The 22712-nt window shown below is 42.3% G+C and overlaps 1 protein-coding gene across 2 annotated transcripts in view; it reads right to left on the bottom strand.

Annotated features, from left to right (window-relative positions):
• FAM131C (family with sequence similarity 131 member C) overlaps positions 1-22712 on the bottom strand; it is a 292326-nt gene that overhangs the window by 161740 nt on the left and 107874 nt on the right. For both annotated transcript variants that reach the window (XM_069240101.1, XM_069240100.1), the window contains exon 2: positions 10186-10331. In XM_069240101.1, the coding sequence (XP_069096202.1) occupies positions 10186-10331 (146 nt within the window). The remainder of the gene's footprint in view (positions 1-10185; positions 10332-22712) is intronic.

The raw sequence follows: 22712 nt of genomic DNA, 5'->3' as shown, positions 1-22712 counted from the left end.
CTGACGAGGACCATCATATTTGGAAGCTCCCCTTCACTTACTGACAAGTTGCTGCTGAAATACAAATTTTGCCAATGCTTGTTTAATTTTTCTCTAGGCTAAACGCTTCTGTTATTTTTACTTCCTAAGTTTGCTTCTCAGCAAACAGCAATATACTACACATAAGCTTGGTTAATGACTTCCACATATGCTTCAGATGGCTGGCGTAAAGAGATGTGTGTGTTACTTCTCAGAAGCTGATCTGCTCAACGTGTGATGGCGGTGCCTTGAGAGCTGGGGGCCTAATTGTGCTCTGCTTGATTTTTCAATGTTAGTTGGTTGAAAAACAGACTTCTTTAAGGGTTGTTTATCACAGGTTCCTGGGACACGATCAGGGTCAGACTGAGACAAAAAATAGGTCCGGGCACAAAATAAAAGTGACACCCAGTAGTTAATTAGATAGCTAAAAAATGGGCCATGTCTTCAAATCGGGCCAGTTTTGAACTTGTTCGGATACTCTGTAAAAGTACTTTGCAATGTATGAGGGGCTGCATGTATCTGTGTTTGCTGCAGGCTATGTGTGTGGTAATAACAGGGAAATCAACAGTAAAACTGTCTAACCAGACCATTAAACAGACCCACAAACAGCCCAAAAACTACTCATTCTCTGACCTGTCAAACCAGCCTTTCAGGCACTCCCTGACTACCCTGTAGGCCAGTCCTACCCTGACTATGATCTCCCTACAGAGCCAGTCCCCCTGCTCTCTCTCCCTTAGAGGTGGGGTCCTCAAGAGAAAGTGTATGGGCAAGCCACAATGGTAATACCACACTCGCTATTATTGATATTGTCAACCCCGGAATAGGGACTATCCTCTCAAATTTGTGACTGTACAAAGAGTGCCACATGTTTTTAGATCATACCATGCCACTTTTCCCAGAGCAATGATTTCCTGTTCTTACTAGGTGATAAGTGGCCAGGAAAAAACAGAAGATGCAGGTTTTCCCCTGTGCATCTTGCAACTCCAGTGTGGCTACTTACTCCTGTTACCAGCCGAATCGAGATTTCTTGGTATGACCAGACCTTAGGTCAAGCTGCGGAAACAGTCTAAGGTATCAATCCCAATTTGGGCACTAATACCTTATAGCCCCAACTTGGGTTTAAAAACCAGGCACAAACTGACACAAACTATGATTTTATTTCAGTCGATTTTTGTCAAGATAACCAACATAAACCAGCCAGGCAAATAGTGGATATATGCTTTTGTGCACCTCGAAATTGAGACTAACATGCACCATAAATGAGTAAATCCCAAATCTGATTAGTACAAAGAAGAACCAGGTACATATTGCACAATGGGTAAATAACTAGGCACACACAATCAATATGGAATTTGCACTTTGAAAAGGGTTTCTATACCTATTTTTTAAACGTTTGCATGGTAGGAAGCAGAAATAAAGTTCAAGTACAATTATATGTGTTGATGGTTTTTGGTAACTGGAAGCACATGGCTGTCATTTAGTTAGCAGCATGTTTTCTTTTTTTGTGGCATATGTTTGTAATAAAAAAATAATAAAAATAACCAGTGAGTGGGCTTTCCATTGCCAGGTCTATTGACTCTGCCACCACTTTTTCTGATCTGGCTTTACTAGCTATCTATGAAGCAAATAATACTTTTGAGACTTTTCCCTTTGTCAAGCTCTAGTCCAGAGACCACAAGGTCTACTGTGCTCTCTCTAGAGTCACCCCAAACCTTTTGTCTGCACTTTGTTCTTTTGCTGAGCCCATCTTATATATGGTTAACAATAGCGACTGTATACTTATCTATTTCAACGTACCTTCTCGACATTTTGATCCTCGATATCTTTGCAACACTATTTTTGTTGTACCATATTTTTTACCTACAACTGCAATTTAAAAGGGAAAATTACACGAGTGGAGACTTTATTGAACTCAGTAATTACTGAATGTGGTAAACTCAGCACTTATGTAACTGTGACCCCTGAAAAACGGCTGTTTTGAAAGGGGTTGCAAAAGTTTGGGGCCCTTGCCATGGAGCCCTAAGCAAATGTTAAGCATTCCAGGTGCAAAGGCTATTTTCTTCCTGGAAAATCAACCATTCTTGCACTGTGCCAGTCAGGCATACCGGGCAGGTTCAGCAAGGTTCAGCAGTGCCTATTGAAGTTCCCTTTACTGCCTCAGGTCTGCTCAGTCTGCCGTTGCTTGATTCCCAGGAGGAACCCAAGTGCAGCGAGCTGTCTTTGGGAAAGGTGTAGCGAAGGGTGACAGCTCTCAGGGCACATTTTCCCACCTTCCCATTTGTATAGTTATTTTTATTGTACTGGGAGTATTTATAAAGCAGGAACTTATCCAAGAAGGCAGCTGAGAGCTGTACATAGCAGTAAGAAGCGTAGCCACGATGTGAGGACACAGAGACATGCAGCCTCATTTACCTTGGTAAAATGAGATAAAAGGCGCTAGATCACGACTAGCTTGTATTTTGCAGGGACAACTGTGCACCTGTAAATGTGGGCAGTGCTAGGCGCACTAGTTAGCAACTGTAAATTCACACTCGGTCCCGATTTGTGACCTGAAAATGAGGAATATGTGCTAATTTGACACAAGTCACAATCGGGTGCTGAAAAACAGGGCTGCCTCCAGGGCGCTCACAGGTGCAGCTGCACAGGGCGCTGACCTGGAGGGTAACACTGACCTCAGAAGCTCTATGTTTAGCAATAGCATAGGATTTAAAAGCACCTGCTGTGGAGTTCCTCGTGCGTCCAGCTTTCAGGTGGCAATAAAAATGTCATGATAACCCTTGTGATTAATTTTCCAGCTACAGAGAGATCCTAGTGGCAATTTTCACTTGCCATAAAGTAGCATAGAGGGTGCCTGCTGCAAAGAACAGATCTGTCTTTATGAGGCTAGCGGTGTGGATTAGTAAAGCCAGCCTTTACCAGCGCTTTAAAACGGAGGACCCGTATTTGAGAGGAGGGCTATTGAGAGATAAGGGGCACTTTTGTAGGGTGGTACTGAGGGAATCAGAAGAGGAGGTCACATGGGGGCATCAATAAAGATTGTTCCACTAGGAGCCACCAGCGCTAAAGCTGTCCTTGCGCAAAACCTATGTCTGCACTATTTCCATTTACACCAACAATTTGCATCATGGTTTTCTGCAGTCGTAGGGCCAAGCACCATGAAAAGGCACCAGACAGTAGTCTTGGATTGGGTGTAAATTGGATGTAATTTGTAATGGTTCAGTGTACTTTCAAGATTTAAAACAGCCCCTGATACATTGAAATGCAAGCACTCCACAAGAGGCAGCATGACACACCAAACAGCCAAGTTCATGAGGTGAGAGAGCAAAACTCCTCTAGGTAAAGCCAGACCCCAAGGTATGTATATTTTACAGTATTGATAACAGCAAGACATGCAAACAGCTGCGATGTCTAGCCAGGCCTAAAAAAAGAGTAAAGAAAGGAAAGAAAAAACATTGAGAAAGAAAAGAGGTGTCCCACTATCCCTGGCACTAAACTGCTCTTCTTTTTTAAGCAAATGTGCACTTTGATTAGGAAAAATGTTGACAGTTACAGTAGGAGTGCCATTGGCTAAGAGAGAAAACCTGCTGTTCTACCCCATTTTTCTGAGATAGGAGGAACTAAAATTTGAATGACATTTAAATAGACAAATGGATGAAGACCACTGACTCAAAGTTCCTCTATGCATGTATTTTATAAATATTTAGGCCGTCAGTTCCCATTACCTGCAAAGCCTATGATCTTCTATAGCTCACAATCAGTGCTGCTTGTGAACCACAAACCATATCAGCCTTGCAAGAAATCCCTTGTCGATGTTTACTACTTATACTGTGCTTTTATGACACACATATTTATTTCATTTTACTTAAAAGATTTCTATTGCATCAGTGAGTTTTACGTAGAACATGTTGTGTTAGGTGCATATATTGATCTCCACTGATCGTAATAAAACATATGATAATCTGATTTCTGTGATTTATGTAGGGCGGCTGTAATTTTTACGATGTTTTATTAATGACCCTGACTGAACACTGTTGTAATTGATTATGTGTAATGCACTGATATCGGTTGTCAAATTTATATAACGAGCAAGGTGTCCCTTAATGCACATAACCATTAAACAATGACAATGTGCTACTTCTATGTGTGGTGCATCCTGCAGCACACATAGGAGTAACAAATCTCCATTATTGATTGTTTATGTGCAGGAAGGGACGCCTTCCTGCACATAAACAATCATTCCCTGCGAAGCAGGCACCTTTGCACTATGGTGGAAGGGTGCCTGTGTTGACTCTAGGCAGCTAACGTTTGCATCAGCGCTAGGGGAAACACAGGGGTGCGCCGTATTTTTGTAAATATGGCACATCCCTGCATTTCTGAAGTGATGCAGCGTGGCACTGCCAATTTTGGCGCAGAGCCGCCCTGTGCCACTTTCTTGTAAATATGCCCCTAGCCGTATCATAACATTGCCAACTCAGCCATATCAATGAATGAGACGGCTGAAAAAAAAGTAGAAAATCCATTTTGTTTTAAGCTGCCTTTTGTGCCACTTCTAGCGAGGTTGAAGAAAGCCTAAAGAAGACCCGTGCTGATCTCATCTCGTAGTGACCGCAAAGCTTCAAGGAAAGAAGAAATTATGAGTGTACATGACAACTGCTCACCTTGCATACACCTTTATCAATATATAGTCACGAAAAGATAAATGATTGGGAGAATATTAGGGAATACTGGATGCTAAGGTATGCCCTGATTGGCTGTGTGTGTTTTGAAATCCATAAAAATACATGAAACTTGTTGCTCAGGGAGCTTGGATGCAATTGTATCTGAACTCCATGCAGCTGTGCATGAACATTCCCTTTGAACGTTAAAGTATATTTATTTTATTGATTTTAGGCTTCCACATATGTACCTCACATCTCTCCTCATCAGATGGTGAGCCCAAAACTCATATAAATATACACTGACACCTGAACATCCATATGTGTATTTCCTTCCTTGCCACAGGTTCCACAGCTGCTAACCTCACTACCACACAGATCACTGACATTCAACAGGAAATACTCCTGTTAAGATATGCCTTACCACAAATCCCAGACTACTTCAAATACTTATCATGAAGCCACACAATACCCTTCACTCTCTGAGACCAATTCACTCCATATTCCATTCCACAAACACCACTACATGAAAAACGTAAATACCTGCAAATCATTAAAAAAAGACAAAAGTCTTGTGAGGTGGGCAGCTAAGTGGTTGTGGACACTGCCATGGCAAAATCCAAGAACTCATTGATAATTCACATGTTCTTAGATTTCAAAGTCTTGCGGAAAGAGGATCAACTCTACATAAACTACAACAAATTCTCTAAGTACCCCTTCTCCACCGTACAGTGTAATTTTGATAAAGAAAAAGTGGTGGATGTCAAAGGCTCACCAACACCCACATCCCTTATGGTAATGCATAATTTGGTTAACTTGGTCAATTACTGTAAGCAATTAATTCCCTGACTGGCTGACATTGCTTAACTTGTGTGACATAATTAAGGTATTTGTGACATGGAACTTGACCCAAACCATCTAGAAAGCATTTAACCAGCTCTTCAATGTAGAACTACTCATTGATACAAGCTTGTTAGGTCGGTCACAATATTAACTTGCACTGAAGTATAGAAAAAACTGATGGATAGAAAGCTTCAATTAATCCCAGCCTCTGGTAATTAGTTGGGCTGCATCCCGGTCCATCACTATTTTGCCCACCATGCCACCTCAGTTTGGACCCAACCATAGGCAAATCGGTCTTGACACTGCTCATATATGAACATCCTGCCCGAACTGCCAAATCAGGACCTCCCTGAACCAGATCACACTCAACCAAAGACCAGTTTTCCCCTTATTAGGTCTCATCTATTAGGTATAGGTTTGTTCTAGTGACACAGTGTGCACAGGAGCCATGTCTGGGCACACCTGTCCTACGTAGAAAGTCGCACTTCCGTATACAAAAATGTGATGGAAGAATTTTTAACTTTCATCTCCTCTTTTATCCTTTGTCACCCGATATTTACCAGCTGTTATTTAAATGTACGGCTACATGACCTTAAACAAACCTAAGGGCCTGATTATGAGTTTGGCAGTCTTGTCACCACCATCATGGCGTCGTCAGAAATCCCGAACGCTGACGAGGCAGTCTGCCAGCTGAATTACACCGTTGGCGGTTTGCTGAGCTAGAGACCGCTGAAGTCCCGCAGACAACCCCAGCAATTTGCAACCACCAGGATGGTGGCTACAGAATAGGAACCATCAGAGGGTGGTACAGACAGGGGGACCGCATCCGGATAACAATGTGCTTTCCTGTCGAGCCGACTGTGGCAGGGAGATCGTCTGCTTTGAGATGGCAGAATTGAAGGTAATGGGGTGCTAACTCCACCATTCCCTTAGTTTCCCTTTAGTCTCTGACGTGGACTCCATCGGCCAGGGTCCCTCCTTCACATCAGCAACCCCAAAAAACAAAACAGAAAAATCCAGGTAAGCACCTTTTGCACTTTTTGCCATTGACTGGACTGGGCATATATGGCCCAGTCTCCAGCAATGGAAACTGGGCCATGTACAAAGTATTTTTACACATGTGTTATGCATATCTGTACATTTTGGTCAATATGTACACACCTGCATCAACACAAATTAAAAAATATACCTTCTATTACTGACTGCGTCTCTCGCCAGTCAACTGCCATCAGGAACACCGACGCTGGGCCAGCAGTAACATTGTAATATGGCAGGCGGGAGATCGTCACTTCTACATTCTTTTGAGAAAAGATTGATAAAATGATTGCTTCTCTATCAATAAATTGGTCATTTGCTCATGTCTTCATTACTCCTAAACAAACCTCTGCTCTCTTTTTAATTTTTGTCTTCAGTCTCCACTCCTTCTGTCACAAAAAATAGCTAAGACCATTAAATCAGGATCCCGTTTGGGTCCCTGTCCTTCTAACACCTTAATAGGATATTACAACACTGGAATGTTTAGAGCACCATTGAAGACAATGAAATGGCTCAGGGCAAATAATGGTTGGTGTTGGCCTTTGGCTCCACCATTAAATATTTTGTCTTTAGAGTTTCGCCCTGTTTGTTTTAAAACATTCTAACCTCAATGGGTGGCATAATCTACTAGCCTTATGGCACTTCTGCAGAGGGCTATATCGTTTGAAAAAGGCCCTCACCCTTGCTTTAGGCCCTAGCCTATAACTCTAGACTATAATTTGTGTTCAAGGCCTTAAACAACTAGTGTAGTTCTCGGCATTGAGCTATAAGACTATACTATATACCATGTGGCCTGACTTATCTAATATCATCATTGTTTCACTGAAATGCAGAATGGTCCCCACCAACTGATAAAAGCCTTTGGTCAGCCCTCTTTTAAAAAACAAGTCTTTTGCAAAACCTCCCATTCTCACTAATTTTCTGCCTATTTCACACATTTCTTTTCTTGCTAAATTGATTGAGGTCAAAGTCATCAAACAACCATCATATTTCGTAAAAAACAACAATATTCTCGATCCAGCTCAGGTTTGCCCTTTACAGAGAGCCAACACCGCTCTTCTCACCATTACAGGCAACCCACATCTTTCTCTGGACAACAGAGGAAAATCACTTCTTATCTACCTTGAACTTAGAGCTGCTTTTGACATGCTCTAACATCGACCATGCATGAGCGTCTATCACAATTGGGCATTCACAATTCAGTCATACCATGGTTTAACTCCTTTCTCAGCACACATTCTTAAGCTGACCAGCTACCTCCATTTTATTCTGCATTCCGCCAAAAAGACAAGTGGCTGAGCTTGGAATCATCCTCTCTTCCATTATACATACTCCCACTAACCCTATTAATTCAATACTTCGATTTCCCATTCAAGGCATACAGAGAGGACGCCCAGATAGCAAGGAGTCCAAATTCTTATACTACCGTCATTGGACTACTTCAACTCTGTTTTCCTTGTTGCTCCAAATTTCATCTTGAAATACATTAATTAAAAATTCTGTATCTTGTGATGCTACATTTCTGACCATCTGGTTTTCGTACATTGGCTTCCCATTTCCGAGAGTAATACCTTCAAAGCACTCTGTATTTGCCACCGTAGGCCCGTCTTAAATGCAGAGCAAGATAATCATTTATACACTTAATAGAATGTTGCAATCCATTGAATCTTTCCTGCTCTAGTGTTGTTCGTGAATTTTTCGAGATCACATGCAAAGTAGGCTGTTTTCACTTCTGGCTGCAAAACACTGGAATGCACTGTCTCTTTGCTTTCTATTAGTGATCATCTGGCTTTTATCATCAACTTAAAGCATTCCCATTTGCTATTTCAATGATCCTTTAACTGGACAGTCTGTATTTGGTTAGTATTGGTTCCCTGAGGCCTCATCACCAGGATACCCTGTGGGGTAACAGCACTCTCAAGAAATACTCAAATCAAATCATTATCAAAAATGCAATAAAAACACCCCAATTCTTGCTTCTTTCCATTGGCTGCTTGTCAGAGAATGCATCTAGTTTAAGACTCTTGTGATCGCTCACCGGGCAATCTATCACAGCTCCACTGACTTTTTGATGTCCAGATTTGCTTTTTATAGGCCATGCTGTAATTGGTAATTTACCAAACAATTGTAACCATAACTTTTGGTGATAGGGCAGCAAAGGCCTGAAATAACCTTTGAATTGATCTAAACTATCTTCAGCTTTTTCCCAGAAAACTGTAGACCTTCTCCTAAATTGTTAATAAGGTCATGGCAGCTCTTGTTTGTTTAGTCATTTTTCTACATTCTGAATGCTGATGGAGTTGTGTTGTTGTGTTTATAGCACCAAGAATCTAGGGTGAATATTACACTGTAATAAATAACACAACACAACATAACACAACATAACACAACACAACACAACATAACATAACATAGCATAACATAACGTAACATGGTCTCCAGTGACAAGAGACCAACTTGTCTTTCGTATCAAGTCTTCTATCATTCAAGCTCAGTTTATTTGGCAACTGCTTTCCGTGCCACCCCACGACAGGGGCACTCAACAAAGCTTGACTTCAGGCGGACTGAAGGGCATGTCAGCTTTATTGAACAAAACCCGCTGCCCAGATCAGTAATGCTGACAATGCTGCATCAAAAATATGACCACATCTGATGCCTCCAGCCGGCAGTTCTTGTGCTATATGTATTCAAGACATGAACTAATTAGAACACAAGTGCTCCAGAAAATCACTGCCCCCTGCAAGACTTTTTTCTTTTAAAAACCTGGCAATCATTGCGCTAGATAGTACCACTTTAGCACTATTTCATTAATTTTGCTTATAAATGCAATACAGAATAAACAAGGCCAAGTGTATGGAAGATGTTATTTGTTCCATTTAATCAACCATGTCTGTTGCTTCTTAGATCAGGAGTGCCCATTGACTTTGTAAAATATTTTCCATGAGATTAGCTGCGTGCATTTTATCCTATTTGCCTAATATGAAAATATGGAATGGATCCAGTCTTAGATCATAATTCATTGTACATTTGTTCACCTGACTAGTCTCGGATCGAAATCATGTCATATAGACCAAATGTAGCTACTTTTGGCACTTACAGAAATCGTACAAAGCATTACTTTGCCCTACAAAGCAGCAAGCTAGATTCATAAAGATATGTTGTAGATTCACGCCAGTACCTACCATTAGTTGATATGCTGTTACTGGGACCTTTTTTACTGAAGGCATCTGTGTTCAGGCAATCACAGGCCAACAGCATCAGTGGTGTTCAACAGCATACCCCATTGTGCACAATGTGTCCAAACATCCATCTGACCTACTGCTCTGTCATTCGGTAAACATGACAATTTTGGCTAGATTTGGTTGTCTATCGGTTGCCTCCCCTGGAGAAAAATTATAACTATTTTGAGATTTTAATGTAACCCAGCAGTAACAGGGTTAACAACTAGGAGTGCAAGAGTCACTATATGGAGTAACTTGTACCTGATGATTCATCTGACACAATGCATGTACAATAGCACTTGAAGTTGACAGTGTGGGTGAGAGCTTAAGAGCCTGGCCAACTATTGTAGCTGAGCTTCCTAGAAGATTGCTTACATGGTGTTAATCATCTTCACTAGTCTCATGCCACTTACCTTTGCTGTTTCTTGCGGTGGAGCATCCGGGGCATCAGGCTCCGATGAAGGTTCTTGGTCTTCGGCATGAGCCGTGGTAGGTGGGCACTCTGTCTGAGTGGTGTTGCTGGTTGTTGAATAGTCCTTATGAGCAGCAGTGAAAAATTCTAAAAGGAGAGAAAATATAAATTCTAAGCTGAAGTGTAATGCCAAGATTTAGCCTTGTTCCCTTCTTCCAGGTGACATTATTCACAAGAACCCACCCAGGAGTGCTGAATTCCAGTGTCCATTGTCCACTCTATTGTAGCTGAGCATAAGTGCTCATCTTTCATTTCATTGATTTGTTTATATCCATTTTAAGGGTTTCTTTATTATGGAGCTTGCTCTTGTTGATATTATTTTCCTTTACAACTGATGTGTAGGACCCAATTTAGATGTCGGTGGAGGGGAATACTCTGTCACAAACATGACAGATATCCTGTTCACCGTATTATGATCCCATTTTATCCTGTGGGGATCGTAATAAGGCAAGCAGGATATCTGTCACCTTTGTGACGGAGTATTCCCTCCGCTGACATCTAAATCAGGCCCTTAATGGGAAAAGGACCACTTAATTAAATTTAGGTGGAATACACATATATGATGATAGTGATGGTACTTGGTCTTTGCCAGGCTTTGGGGTTTGGCGAAAAGTCACAGATGTCAAATGTGGTCCAAATATGAAATAAAGAGATAAGTCTGGAGTTTATATTGAGTGATGGAAGGTCAGGTTCCGATAGTTAGAGAATTGCATTTGGTGGGTGGAATGACTTGGTTTTGCACAATAGGCATCTCTAGAAGCATTACTGACACATCTGCTCCTTAGCATCACTCCAGAAACATATTGTTTACCTTGCAAGTACATCATTGCGATTCATTGAAGTAGAGAGCTCAGCCTTGCCCCATTGACTACTATTTCATATTTTAGAAAGTGGGAAAGGTACGGCACTGAAATGAGTATGTATGGTCAAACAAGCATGGTCCCTGGCAAATGAGCTGCCTTAAGACCAGACTTAGGGCCTCATTATGAGTGTGGCAGTCTGAGGACCGCCACACTTGCGGTGAAAATCGGACCACCGCACTCCAGGTGGTCTGACTGCCACATTACAACCCTGGTGGGCAGACCCACCTAGGGCCCGTGTCACCACCAGTAACATCGTTCTCGATGGGTTGTTGGTGGTCTGAGTTGTAATCAGCCACAGCGGTGCTGAACTTAGCGCTGCCATGTGATTACAACTCAGCTTTCCGCCAGCCTTTCCACAGCAGTCACCCCGCCATGGAAAGGCTGGTGGAAAGCCAGTCAGTGCCAATGGCATGGGCAGTGCAGGGGCCACTCTGCACAGCATTATTGGAATGCGCACTCTCTGCTTTGCAGACAGTGTGCATTCCGATGGTGCTGTTGTGCTATGGTATTGGCCTAGGCTCCCCTAAGGGAGCCAAGACCAATACCACAGCACTGTTCCCGCCGGTAAGTCTGGCGGGAACGCCATAATACAATGTTCATGTCAGAACATTGTGATTCGTTTAGGGGTCCTCCCTCATTTTTGATGGTCAGCTCATATGACAGCCATACTCATAATGAGGCCCTTAATCAGGGTTGGATGGATTGTGCTTGAATGCAGAGATTTACATAGAGAAGGGAATTGCTGGGGTAAAGATTTTGAACCCTGCAAATATGATGGAAGATTTTACTTTCCAGAAGAAAATTATTAAAATGTCTCTAGTCATTCCTAACCACATCACGTCAAGCCAAAGCTCAAGTACTGCAAAGCTCCACACACCATCCTACCAAATAAATTTGTCAACTAATTGCAAAATAATTCAAAACAGCATATCAAGAGCCTTCACTCAAATAAATCAGTCAACACCATCTCAGTGCTTAAATAGTTGCATCAGTTCTTAGCCAGGATTTAATTATCCCCACACTCTTCATGAAGCCCACACAGCTAACTAACATTCATCACCCATAAATTAATGACAACTGGGCCTACTCACAAGCTAAATTTTGTAGGAATTTAGTAGTACTTCAATAGTACTACAAAATGTGTTTTACAAACCTACAAATGTAAATCTACATCTCAACCTCTCCTATTTTTTCTAGGGACTCCTGACATTAGTGAGCTTACTACTTTCTAGTAAATGTGGAATGGAAAGGCTGGGAAAAGTCTCATACTTACCACTAAATGGGAGGGGCTTAGGGAGGAGTGAAAGGATGTTTAGTGAGGGTTAGGGAGGGGTTTAGGGAGTGACACGCACAAAAGAGTAAGCATGTTGTTATTCACAAGCTGCACTTTTAAAATTTATAGAGTCAAAAAAGAAGCCAAAACAGTAGTAAATTACTCCAGATCAGAGCTGGAGTACATTCACCACCACATATGGCCAACCACTGGTAGTGCATCACTCTTCCATGGAAAATAATGGAGGGAGGGACTTAACTTAAAGCCTGTACGTTCAATTAAATTAAGTTCTATAAATAGTTAAAATAGTTAAAAACATAAATCAATATATTTTAATGTTAAAGAAAATGAACAAAAATTAAAAATGTGTATTATCTATTCATAACATATTATAACAACCTTTTTTAAATTTGTAAATTACTGTATCATAATTTTTTTTAATGGAATGAAATTATGTTACATATACATTTAATAAGTATTAATTCATAATAAAAATATTTTTTATTTAGGTGGGAAAATATTTTTAAATTTCAACTAATTTAATTTAGAAAAGGTTTAATTCAAAAGTATGTTATTGTACTACAGCATTTGTTTGATTTCATTCTATTTTTTGTCAATTTAAAATAAATCTATAAAATGAATTTACATTAATATATGACTTAAAGTATTTTTACATTTTGCTTGAGTGTCATAAACTTTATTACTTTTCCCTATATTTTATTGTAGGGAGACTCCACGGTTATGGAGAGATCTATATGGAAAACTGAAAAAGTTTACTATTAAGGTAAATGCATGGTATACATTTTTTAAAAAAATATAGAACAAAATATAAAAAGCTACAACACTGTTTACTTGATTTTTAATTTAATCTTTAATTAAATTATATTAATTAAAAATTATTTTTACTGTTTTAAATTACAAAATAAATTACTACCTAGAGCATTTTAAATATGCCTTAATAAGTATTAAAAGTGATATGAAAAATTAATTAAAAGCAATTTAATTATGTTTTTAAAATAATGCTACATTCATTTATCAATTAAAAAAGGTCAAATAAAAAAGGTGCCTTATTTGTATTGTTTTACATTAAGTTATATTTATTTGTAGCTATTTAATTTAATTTAAAGTCATTTCCTTTAGGGTTTCACTTCAAGTTTCTAATGCCATTATTTTCTATGGGAAGGTGTTGCAAGACCTATGGTTGGTCATGTTGGACTCACTACTATTTTTTTTTTTTTTGCAGCTGTAACTTACTCTAGTAATTTGGCTCTAGCTTCTTTTTCAAAAGACACTGACATGTAAGTTTACACTTTTGAGTAACTTTACACTATGATTTTGCCATGAGCTAGCAGTAGTAAAACTACTCAAAAGTGTAAGAGTAAATTACATGTGGGAACTACTCACAAATGTGAGTTACTTGTGTGAATAACCCAGAAAATCTCTTTGCCAATCCAACATCAAAACATGCTCTGAATCACAAACTCTGCATTATGCTTCACCAACCCCCGCACTCTAAACACCTCTAGTCTGACACACCGCACATCCCATCTCAGAGGGATTTTAGAGACCTAGTATGTCACACACCATCATATAAGAAAAAACAGAACATATACCACAAAAAATGTAATTACTAGATTTATAACCACTAAATTGGCTAATAGTAAACCCCGATATTTACAGCTCATAGAAACTATGAAAGAGATGGGATTTATAATAATAATAATACATATTATTTAATCAGTAATGTTAGTAAAATTATTTTTGTTAACAGTAGTAGCCCCTTGACCCCTGGTAAGCACCCTGCTACTACTCATTTGACCTTAGTTTGTCTGCCTCATTAAGTGTCATGTTAGACTTTCCAGTCACTTTCAGATTCTGACGTTGCCACTTGTTTTGCTGCCTCTTTAGTTCCCACCTTTTCCCACCTCGCTGCTAGCCCTACCCACCTCCCACGACTACTTATGGAGGCCACTAGGTGGCTGCATGCAGTGGGTGTGCCAAAGGGCCACTAAAGGCAAGCCCATCTGCTCCCACCCATGCCTGGATCACGCCCACTGCCATGAATCCTGGCTCTTCCATCACCCACCGCTACACCAGAGCAGAACTCACTGCCATCAATGTCCGACCTTCCAAGAAGCACTGCTTCTGCGTGCGTCTCTCCGCGGACCACAGCAAGTGTCTTCAGTTGCCGACATTACCGGTTCAACTGCCTCACTAACCCTCCTGTGCAAACAGCCAAACCGGACACCTCCAACACTTGCCAACTGGACTGTATACTGCTCAATGTTCACTCCCTCGTCAAGCACACAACAGAGATATGGGACATTATCACATCCCTCGCAGACAGACTCATTTTTCTCACAGAGACCTGGCTCAACGACTCCTTGGCATCTGACATCGCCGCAGCCACCCCGACGGACACAAGATCACCCACCGTATCCACACCAACAAACCCATAGGGTGCATTGCCATAATACACAAGAAATCCATATACTGCACTACCTCGGTAGACAGCGACACTCCAATCATGGAGCACCTCGATTTGCGACTCAGCAGAGAGAATAACACCACCACCAAAGGAACTCTTTCCTATAGACCCCCGGACCTGGCATCAGGTTCTGTCACGCCATTTCCTAAATCATCGCCCCCCCCACCCCAAGTCATCACTACAGAACGCTACATCTGCCCCAGAGACCTTAGCTTTCACCTGGATGACCCAAATGATGGCAGCACCATTAACCTCATAGATAGCAAGGACTTCATCGACCTCTGACAGATTGTCACTGATGCCACTCACATTGCCGGTCACACACTAGACCCCATTTTCACCTCAAGCAAAAGGATCAAGTACAGCCATGCCACCAAGCTCATCTGGATCAACCCCTCCATAGTCCACTATGACCCAGACCACCCGCCACCAGACACCGTAATTGGAGCAAGTTTTATGAGGACCAATGGGCCAAGGCCCTTAAACATCCAGCATCTGGACACCACACAACAGACACCAGGCATCAACCCAGACATCAACAGAGATGTCAAAACTTCACCTCTTGCATAGTCAACTGCACCAACCTATTAGTCCCTGTCAAAACCTCCAAGCCCAACATACCCTCCAAGCAAGTTAGCTGGTACACACAAGATCTGCACTCTGGCAAACGCAATTACAAACAACTAGAAAGGAAATGGCGCAGCTCAAAACTCCCCAATGACCGAACAGCCTTCAAGAGTACATTCAATCAGTATTGCAAACTCTTAAAGAATGCCAGGAAACAAGACCTAGCCACCTGCATCCAAGCCAGCACCAACTGTAGCAAAGAACTCTTCAACAACATCAAGAGGCTTGCCAACCCAGCAGCACAAGAGAACACAATCCCCCCCACCCAGGAACATTGCGATTCCCTCTCCACCTACTTCCTCGACAAAATCTCTACCAACTATGAAAACTTCATGCCCCAGCCCATTGCAGCAGACACCATAAACCTCCTCAACCAAACAGATTCCCTGGCCAAGAACATACTCTACAAATACTTACCACCCTAAACACCACAGACATTATGAAAACCATCTACCTGGGATCACTCACCGACCCTTGCCCTCACCACATTTTCAGCCTCGGCATTGACAGTAGGCTCACAGGCATCCTCAACTCAGCCACCCTCCCAGATGCCTGGAAACACGCAAGAGTCAAAGCACTCCTCAAGAAACCCTCCGCCAACACCAACGACCTTAAAAACTACCAGTCGATCTACCTGCTCCCCATTCCCAGCAAATGTAATGGAGAAAGCCATCATCCAGCAACTCACAAGCCACTGAGAAGACAACAACCTCTTGGACCCATCTCAGTCTGGATTCCGCTTGACACATAGCATGGAAACCACCCTCTTTACATCAACAGACAACATCAGAACCCTCTAGACCAAGGAGACTCAGCTGCCCTCATCTTCTTAAAGGCCTTCAGCACAGTCTCCCACCACACCCTGCTCAAAAGACTCTATCAAATCGGCATCCAAGGTGTCGCCCTGATATAGATTGCATTGTTTCTCTCTGAATGAACCCAGAGAGTCCTCCTTCTGCGTTTCACCTTGCAACCCAAATCCATCATTTATAGAGTCCCCCAAGGATCCTGCCTCATTCCCAACCTCTTCAACACCTAAATGACCCCCCTGGCCAGCATCGTATGAGACTATGGATTGTATATCATCTCCTACACCAATGACATGCAGCTGATCACCTTGCTTTTCAAAGACCATACGTCGGCTCAAACCAACTTCCACCTCTGCATGACCAACATTGCCGACTGGATGAGGGACAACTGCCTCAAACTGACCACCGACAAAACCGAATTTCTACTGTGCGACAACACCTTGTCTCTGGGGGACAACTACTGGTGGCACCCAGACCTAGGGATCACTTGCACTGACAGAGCACACCCATAACCTGGGAGTCATCATTGACAATAAATTAAACATGAAGAAGCAAGTCATCATGGTATCCTCTTCCTGCTTCCATACCCTCCGATTGCTATATAAGATTTTCAAATGGCTTCCCACTGACTGTAGGCATACAGTCAAGCAAGCTCTTGTCACCACCCACCTCAATTGTGGAAACTCTCTCTGCACTGGAATCGCCACACACCTCACTAAAAGAGTCCAAAGCATCCAGAACACAGCAGCCAGGCTCATCCTTGACCTTCCATGGCAGACTAACATTTCTTCACACCTCGGAAATCTGCACTGGCTCCTTGTACACAAACTATGCCAATTCAAGTTGCTGACTCTCACCTACAAAGCCCTACGTAACCAAAGACCAACCTGCCTCAACCACAGAGAGAACTTTCACAGACCTCCCAGACACCAGCACTCTGCCTCCCTCAACCTTGCCCACACACCCCAGATTCGTAGGACGGTCCTTCTCTACCTGGCAGCAAAATCCTGGAACATCCTCTCCATCCACCTGAGGGAATCTGCCTCCATCCAGGACTTTAGAAAGAAGCTCAAGACCTAGTTTTTTGACTGAGCTCCGTCTGAGACCAAGGCAGTAGTCCCGGTACCTGGATGCCATGGATGTCAATTCATCAAAATGCCTTGGGTAGCGGAAATGACATCACACGCCATTTGACCTTTACTTTCACTCACACACACTTGCTTACACATACACAGACATTCACACATACACCCAACCTCTCACATAAACACACTCTCACCCACAGCCATGCACACATCATACATTTAAAAGCATTTTTTGCTTATCTCAGGTCCCAGGGAATGTCATATTCCAGCTAATTGCACTCCATTTTTATTACGCTGATAATGAATAATATATAATTATCCACTACTAATGTGATAAAAGAATGACAGAAAACAAGGAAAGTGGGGCCTCAATTGCCATCTGTAAGGACAACCTGCCACCCTGTGTTCCTGGCACTGATTTTTCCACATCTGAAGTCAGGGGTCGCAAAGACAGTACCCGGGGCCTCAAGGGGCAAGCCAGAGGTCGCATCTGCAACCCATGGTGGCCTCTAAATGACCTCATGGGTGATAAGTGTGCCATACAAATGACTGACTTATTGACTGAATAATAAAAATGACAATAATAATGCTAATAATTATAATAATAATGATAATAATAATAATAATAATAATAATAATAATAATAATAATAATAATAATAATAATGATATAATTATTAATAATATTGTTACTATTAACCCCTACAGTGGTTTGGATGAACTGGTCTCACCCTTGGCCCCACATCCTGTGTGCCAGGGACCAGACCAGCTCATCCTGCACCGGGTCCATCAACACCCCCCGTCAGGGATGGAAGGGGAATCGCTTCCACTTCCACCCCGACCACCCTCCAGTGACATCTGATGACGTCAGCACGTGATCGCGTGCTGACCTCATTAGAGGTCACCTCCCATTGCGCTGATGCAGAAGAGAAATCCTAAGCATTTCTCTTCCGCTCGGAAGGAGGGGGCAGGCAGAGACATCGAGAGAAAGGAAAGGCTTTTCCTTTCTTTCGATGTCATTGTGAGCATTTCTGCTGCCCGATCGCAAAGCGATCGGGCAGAGGAAATGCCCCCTAGACACCTGGGAGTTTTTATTTTTTTATTTAAATATAAAGGGGAGCGAGCCTTTAGGCAAGGGTCGCTCCCCAGGGGGCAATAATTTCATTAGGCCTATTCCTCCCCCCCGGGGGGCAGAAGCCACTAGACATCAGGGATTTTTTTTTCAATGAAACTGGCATAAGGGGAGAGACCCCTTTGGCAAGGGTCGCTCCCAAGGGGGCAATGTTTTTATTATGCCTTTTCTGCCCCCCCGGGGGCAGATTGACCTATATTGATTAGGCCGATCTGCCCCAAGGGGGAGCTGATAAGGGGAGGGACCCCTTAGGCAAGGGTCGGTCCCCTTGGGGGAGAGGGGGGGAATTGTTTTTGGCCATTTCTTCCCCCCTTGGGAGCAGATCTGCAGAAACCCCAACCAGACCCCAGGGAAGATTTTTTTTTTAAAAAGAGGGTGGGGGTATGGCCATACCCCCACCCCAAATAAATGGGGACAAAGTTGTTCTGCCCACTGGGCAGATGGAGCAATTACCCCTGATCCAGTCCCTGGGGGGTGGGGCAGAAAGCCTACAAGATGCCAGGGAATAAAAAAAAAAGATTTAGGCTGGTGGCTACCAACAAGTATGGGCATGGTCATGCCCCCACCCCAACTGAAGGGGGTAACAGTCTTTCAGCTCTCCCCTGCACACTAAAACATGTTATCCCCAGGCAAGCAGGAGGACATTTGATTATTTTGCGTTTTGGTTTTACATTTGGGCCATGAGAGCTTGGCTAACTCTCAAAATTGTCCCTCTTGGAATGGTGAGGGCTGCACTTTTTGGACATTGGGACGCGGCCATGTAGAAAAATCCACAAGACCTAGACACATCTGAAAACGAAACAGCTGGGTGAATCCAGGGCGGTGTGCTTCACATGCACCCTGCACCATTTTCTTACCCACAATGACAGGTAAACCTCCAATTTTGCTGGAAATCACACACTTTTCCCAAAAATTTTTTATGGTACCTTCCGGAATCTGCAGGAATCCACAAAATTCCTACCACCCAGCATTGTCGCATCTCTACCGATAAAAATTCTGCCCCACTTGTCAGCCTAACAATATTTTTTTTCAAACTGCCCTTTTAGATCCACTTGGTTCCCCCTCAATTTTGACATGTTTTTGGCTCTTCCCTGTCACAGGCACTTGGCCCACCAACACAAGTGAGGTATAATTTTTATCAGGAGACAGAGGGGAACTCAGAGGGTGGTAGGGAATTTGTCCCGGTGCGGTGATCCCACACAGAAATGTGGAAAAAGTTGATTTTTTTTCCTAAATTTGAGCTTTGCTGAGGATTCTGGGTAAAAAAAACCAAGGGAATCGGCGCAAGTCACACCTCCCTGGACTCCCTCGGGTGTCTAGTTTTCAGAAATGATTGGGTTTGGTAGGTTTCCCTATATGCCTGCTGAGTCCAGGACCAAAAACGCAGGTGCACCCCGCAAAAACAGGTAGTTTTGTATTTGATAATTTTGATGTGTCCAGGTAGTGTTTTGGGGCATTTTCTTTCGCGGGCACTAGCCCTACCAACACAAGTGAGGTACCATTTTTATCGGGAGAATTGGGGAAACGCTAGGTGGAAAGAAATTTGTGGCTCCTCTCAGATTCCAGAATTTTCTGCCACCGAAATGTGAGGAAAAGGTGTTTTTTTTCCCAAATTTTGAGGTTTGCAAAGGATTCTGTGTAACAGAACCTTGTGAGAGCCCCACAAGTCACCCCATCTTGGATTCCCCTAGATGTCTAGTTTTCAAAAATGTATAGGTTTCCTTAGGTGCCAGCTGAGCTAGAGGCCAAAATCCACAGCTAGGCACTTTGCAAAAAACAGCTCCGTTTTCTTTGGGAAAATGTGATGTGTCCATGTTGTGTTTTGGGACATTTCCTGTCGTGGGCACTAGGCCAGCCCACACAAGTGAGGTGCCATTTTTAAAGGGGCGACTTGGGGGAACACTGGCTAGAAGTAAATCTGTGGCTCCTCTCAGATTCCAGAACTTTCTGTCACCGAAATGTGAGGAAAAAGTGTTTTTTGGGCCAAATTTTGAGGTTTGCAAGGGATTCTGGGTAACAGAACGTGGTGAGAGCCCCACAAGTCACCCCCATCCTGGATTCCCCTAGGTGTCTCCTTTTCAAAAATCCACAGGTTTGGTAGGTTTTCCTAGGTGCCGGTGAGCTAAAGCTCAAAATCCACAGCTAGTCACTTTCCAAAAAAACACCTCCTTTTTCAATGTAAAAATGTGATGTATCCATGTTGCGTTTCCTGTTGTGGGCATTAGGCTTACCCACACAAGTGAGGTACCACTTTTACCAGGAGACTTGAGGGAACACAGAATAGCAAAACAAGTGTTACTGCCCCTTGTCTTTCTCTACATTTTTTCCTTCCAAATGTTAGACAGAGTGTAAAAAAGACACGTATTTGAGAAATGTCCTGTAAATCACATGCTAGTATGGGCACCCCGGAATTCAGAGATGTGCAAATAACTACTGCTTCTCAAGACCTTATCTTGTGGCCATCTTGGAAATGCAAAGGTTTCCTTGATACCTATTTTTCACTCTTTATATTTCAGCAAATGAATTGCTGTATACCCGGTATACAATGAAAATCGATTGCAAGGTGCAGCTCATTTATTGGCTCTGTGGACCTAGGATTCTTGATGAACCTACAAGCCCTATATATCCCCACAACTAGAAGTGGTATATTGTTTTCATAAATCTGACATCACAGGAAAAAGTTACAGAGTAAAACGTGGGAAAAATGGCTGTTTTTTTTCACCTCAATTTGAATATTTTTTATTTCAGCTGTTATTTTCTGTAGGAAAACCTTGTAGGATCTACACAAATGACCCCTTACTGACTTCAAAATGTTGTCTACATTTCAGAAATGTTTCGCTTTCCAGGATCCAGCATTGGTTTCATACCCATTTCTGTCACTAACTGGAAGGAGGCTAAAAGCACAAAATATAGTAAAAATGGGGTATCTCCCAGTAAAATGCCAAAATTGTGTTGAAAAATGTGGTTTTCTGATTCAAGTCTGCCTTTTCCTGAAAGCTGGGAAGATGGTGATTTTAGCACCACAAACGCTTTGTTGATGCCATTTTCAGGGAAGAAAACACAAGCCTTCTTCTGCAGCCTTTTTTCCCATTTTTTTTTTAAAACCGAAATGTTTGCTGTATTTAGGTAAATTCTTTGGTCTCCTTCAGGGGAACCGACAAATTCTGGGTACCTCTAGAATCCCTAGCATGTTAGAAAAAAATTGGTGTGGGTAGCTGATGTGGACAAAAAGTTATGAGGGCCTAAGCACGAACTGCCCTAATAAGCCAAAAAAAGGCCTGGCACCTGAGGGAGAAAAGGCCTGGCAGTGAAGTGGTTAACTTGACATATTACAAAAAAAAAAGAATAAAGTTCATATCGTACTACATTACAAAACACAACAATGCTGGTTGGCAGACTTTACAATACTTAGGTGTGGAAGACCAGAAAGTTCATGTTTGGTGAGGATGTCGAAGAAGGTCATGTGCCAAGCACAGGAACTATGCTTACACGGCTGAGATCGGGACAATGCCTTCCTCAATGAGTTGTCAACAGCCAGTTGTGAATGGGAGATTCATTTGTAAGAGTTGTTAGGGAGTAATTCTGTTCTAGAGGCAAGGTGAGTGGCCTTTAAGCCTTTGGTGGTGGTTTCAAAAGACTTAACTCAGATCTACCTAGTTGCAAATAGTACTTTCTAAAAACTCCAGGGCAGATAGGTTTGTGCCAGACACGTATTTGTTATTATTACCTCATCTACACCTAGGTATAAAGTAATGAGAATAGCATGTTCACACGTTGACTACACATGCTCCTCCAGCTCATTCGGGGCAACTTGGAATGACCATTTACATCCCACGGTTTACAAAAGTTCACCAGCTACTACAGTCATTTCATTCAAATGCTAAATTCTGAACAATTAAGAAACGTGATCTGTAAAACTTGGAGAAGAATAGGGTTTGCTAAAGAAATATATAGACAGAGGAGCAGACAATGTAATGGCTGTTAAAAGACATCGAGAGGGATGTGTGACAAGCTGCCAGTTTTCTTAACAAATTGAAGCATTTTTGCGGTGCAGATTTTTTAGGTGTGCCTAGAGTCGGCTTTATCATTTACCCATACTCACACAATCCTAAAATTTTGTAGGTAAAAATACATACATAGAGGCATTCGGAGGTCAGCTATCTTCATTCATTAGTCTGTTCAATTGTCATTC

Source organism: Pleurodeles waltl, chromosome 6 (assembly GCF_031143425.1).
Source record: "Pleurodeles waltl isolate 20211129_DDA chromosome 6, aPleWal1.hap1.20221129, whole genome shotgun sequence".
Classification (NCBI taxonomy): domain Eukaryota; kingdom Metazoa; phylum Chordata; class Amphibia; order Caudata; family Salamandridae; genus Pleurodeles; species Pleurodeles waltl.
The sequence above is the reverse complement of the archived record's forward strand: the minus strand, read 5'-3'. Positions and strand labels throughout refer to the sequence as shown.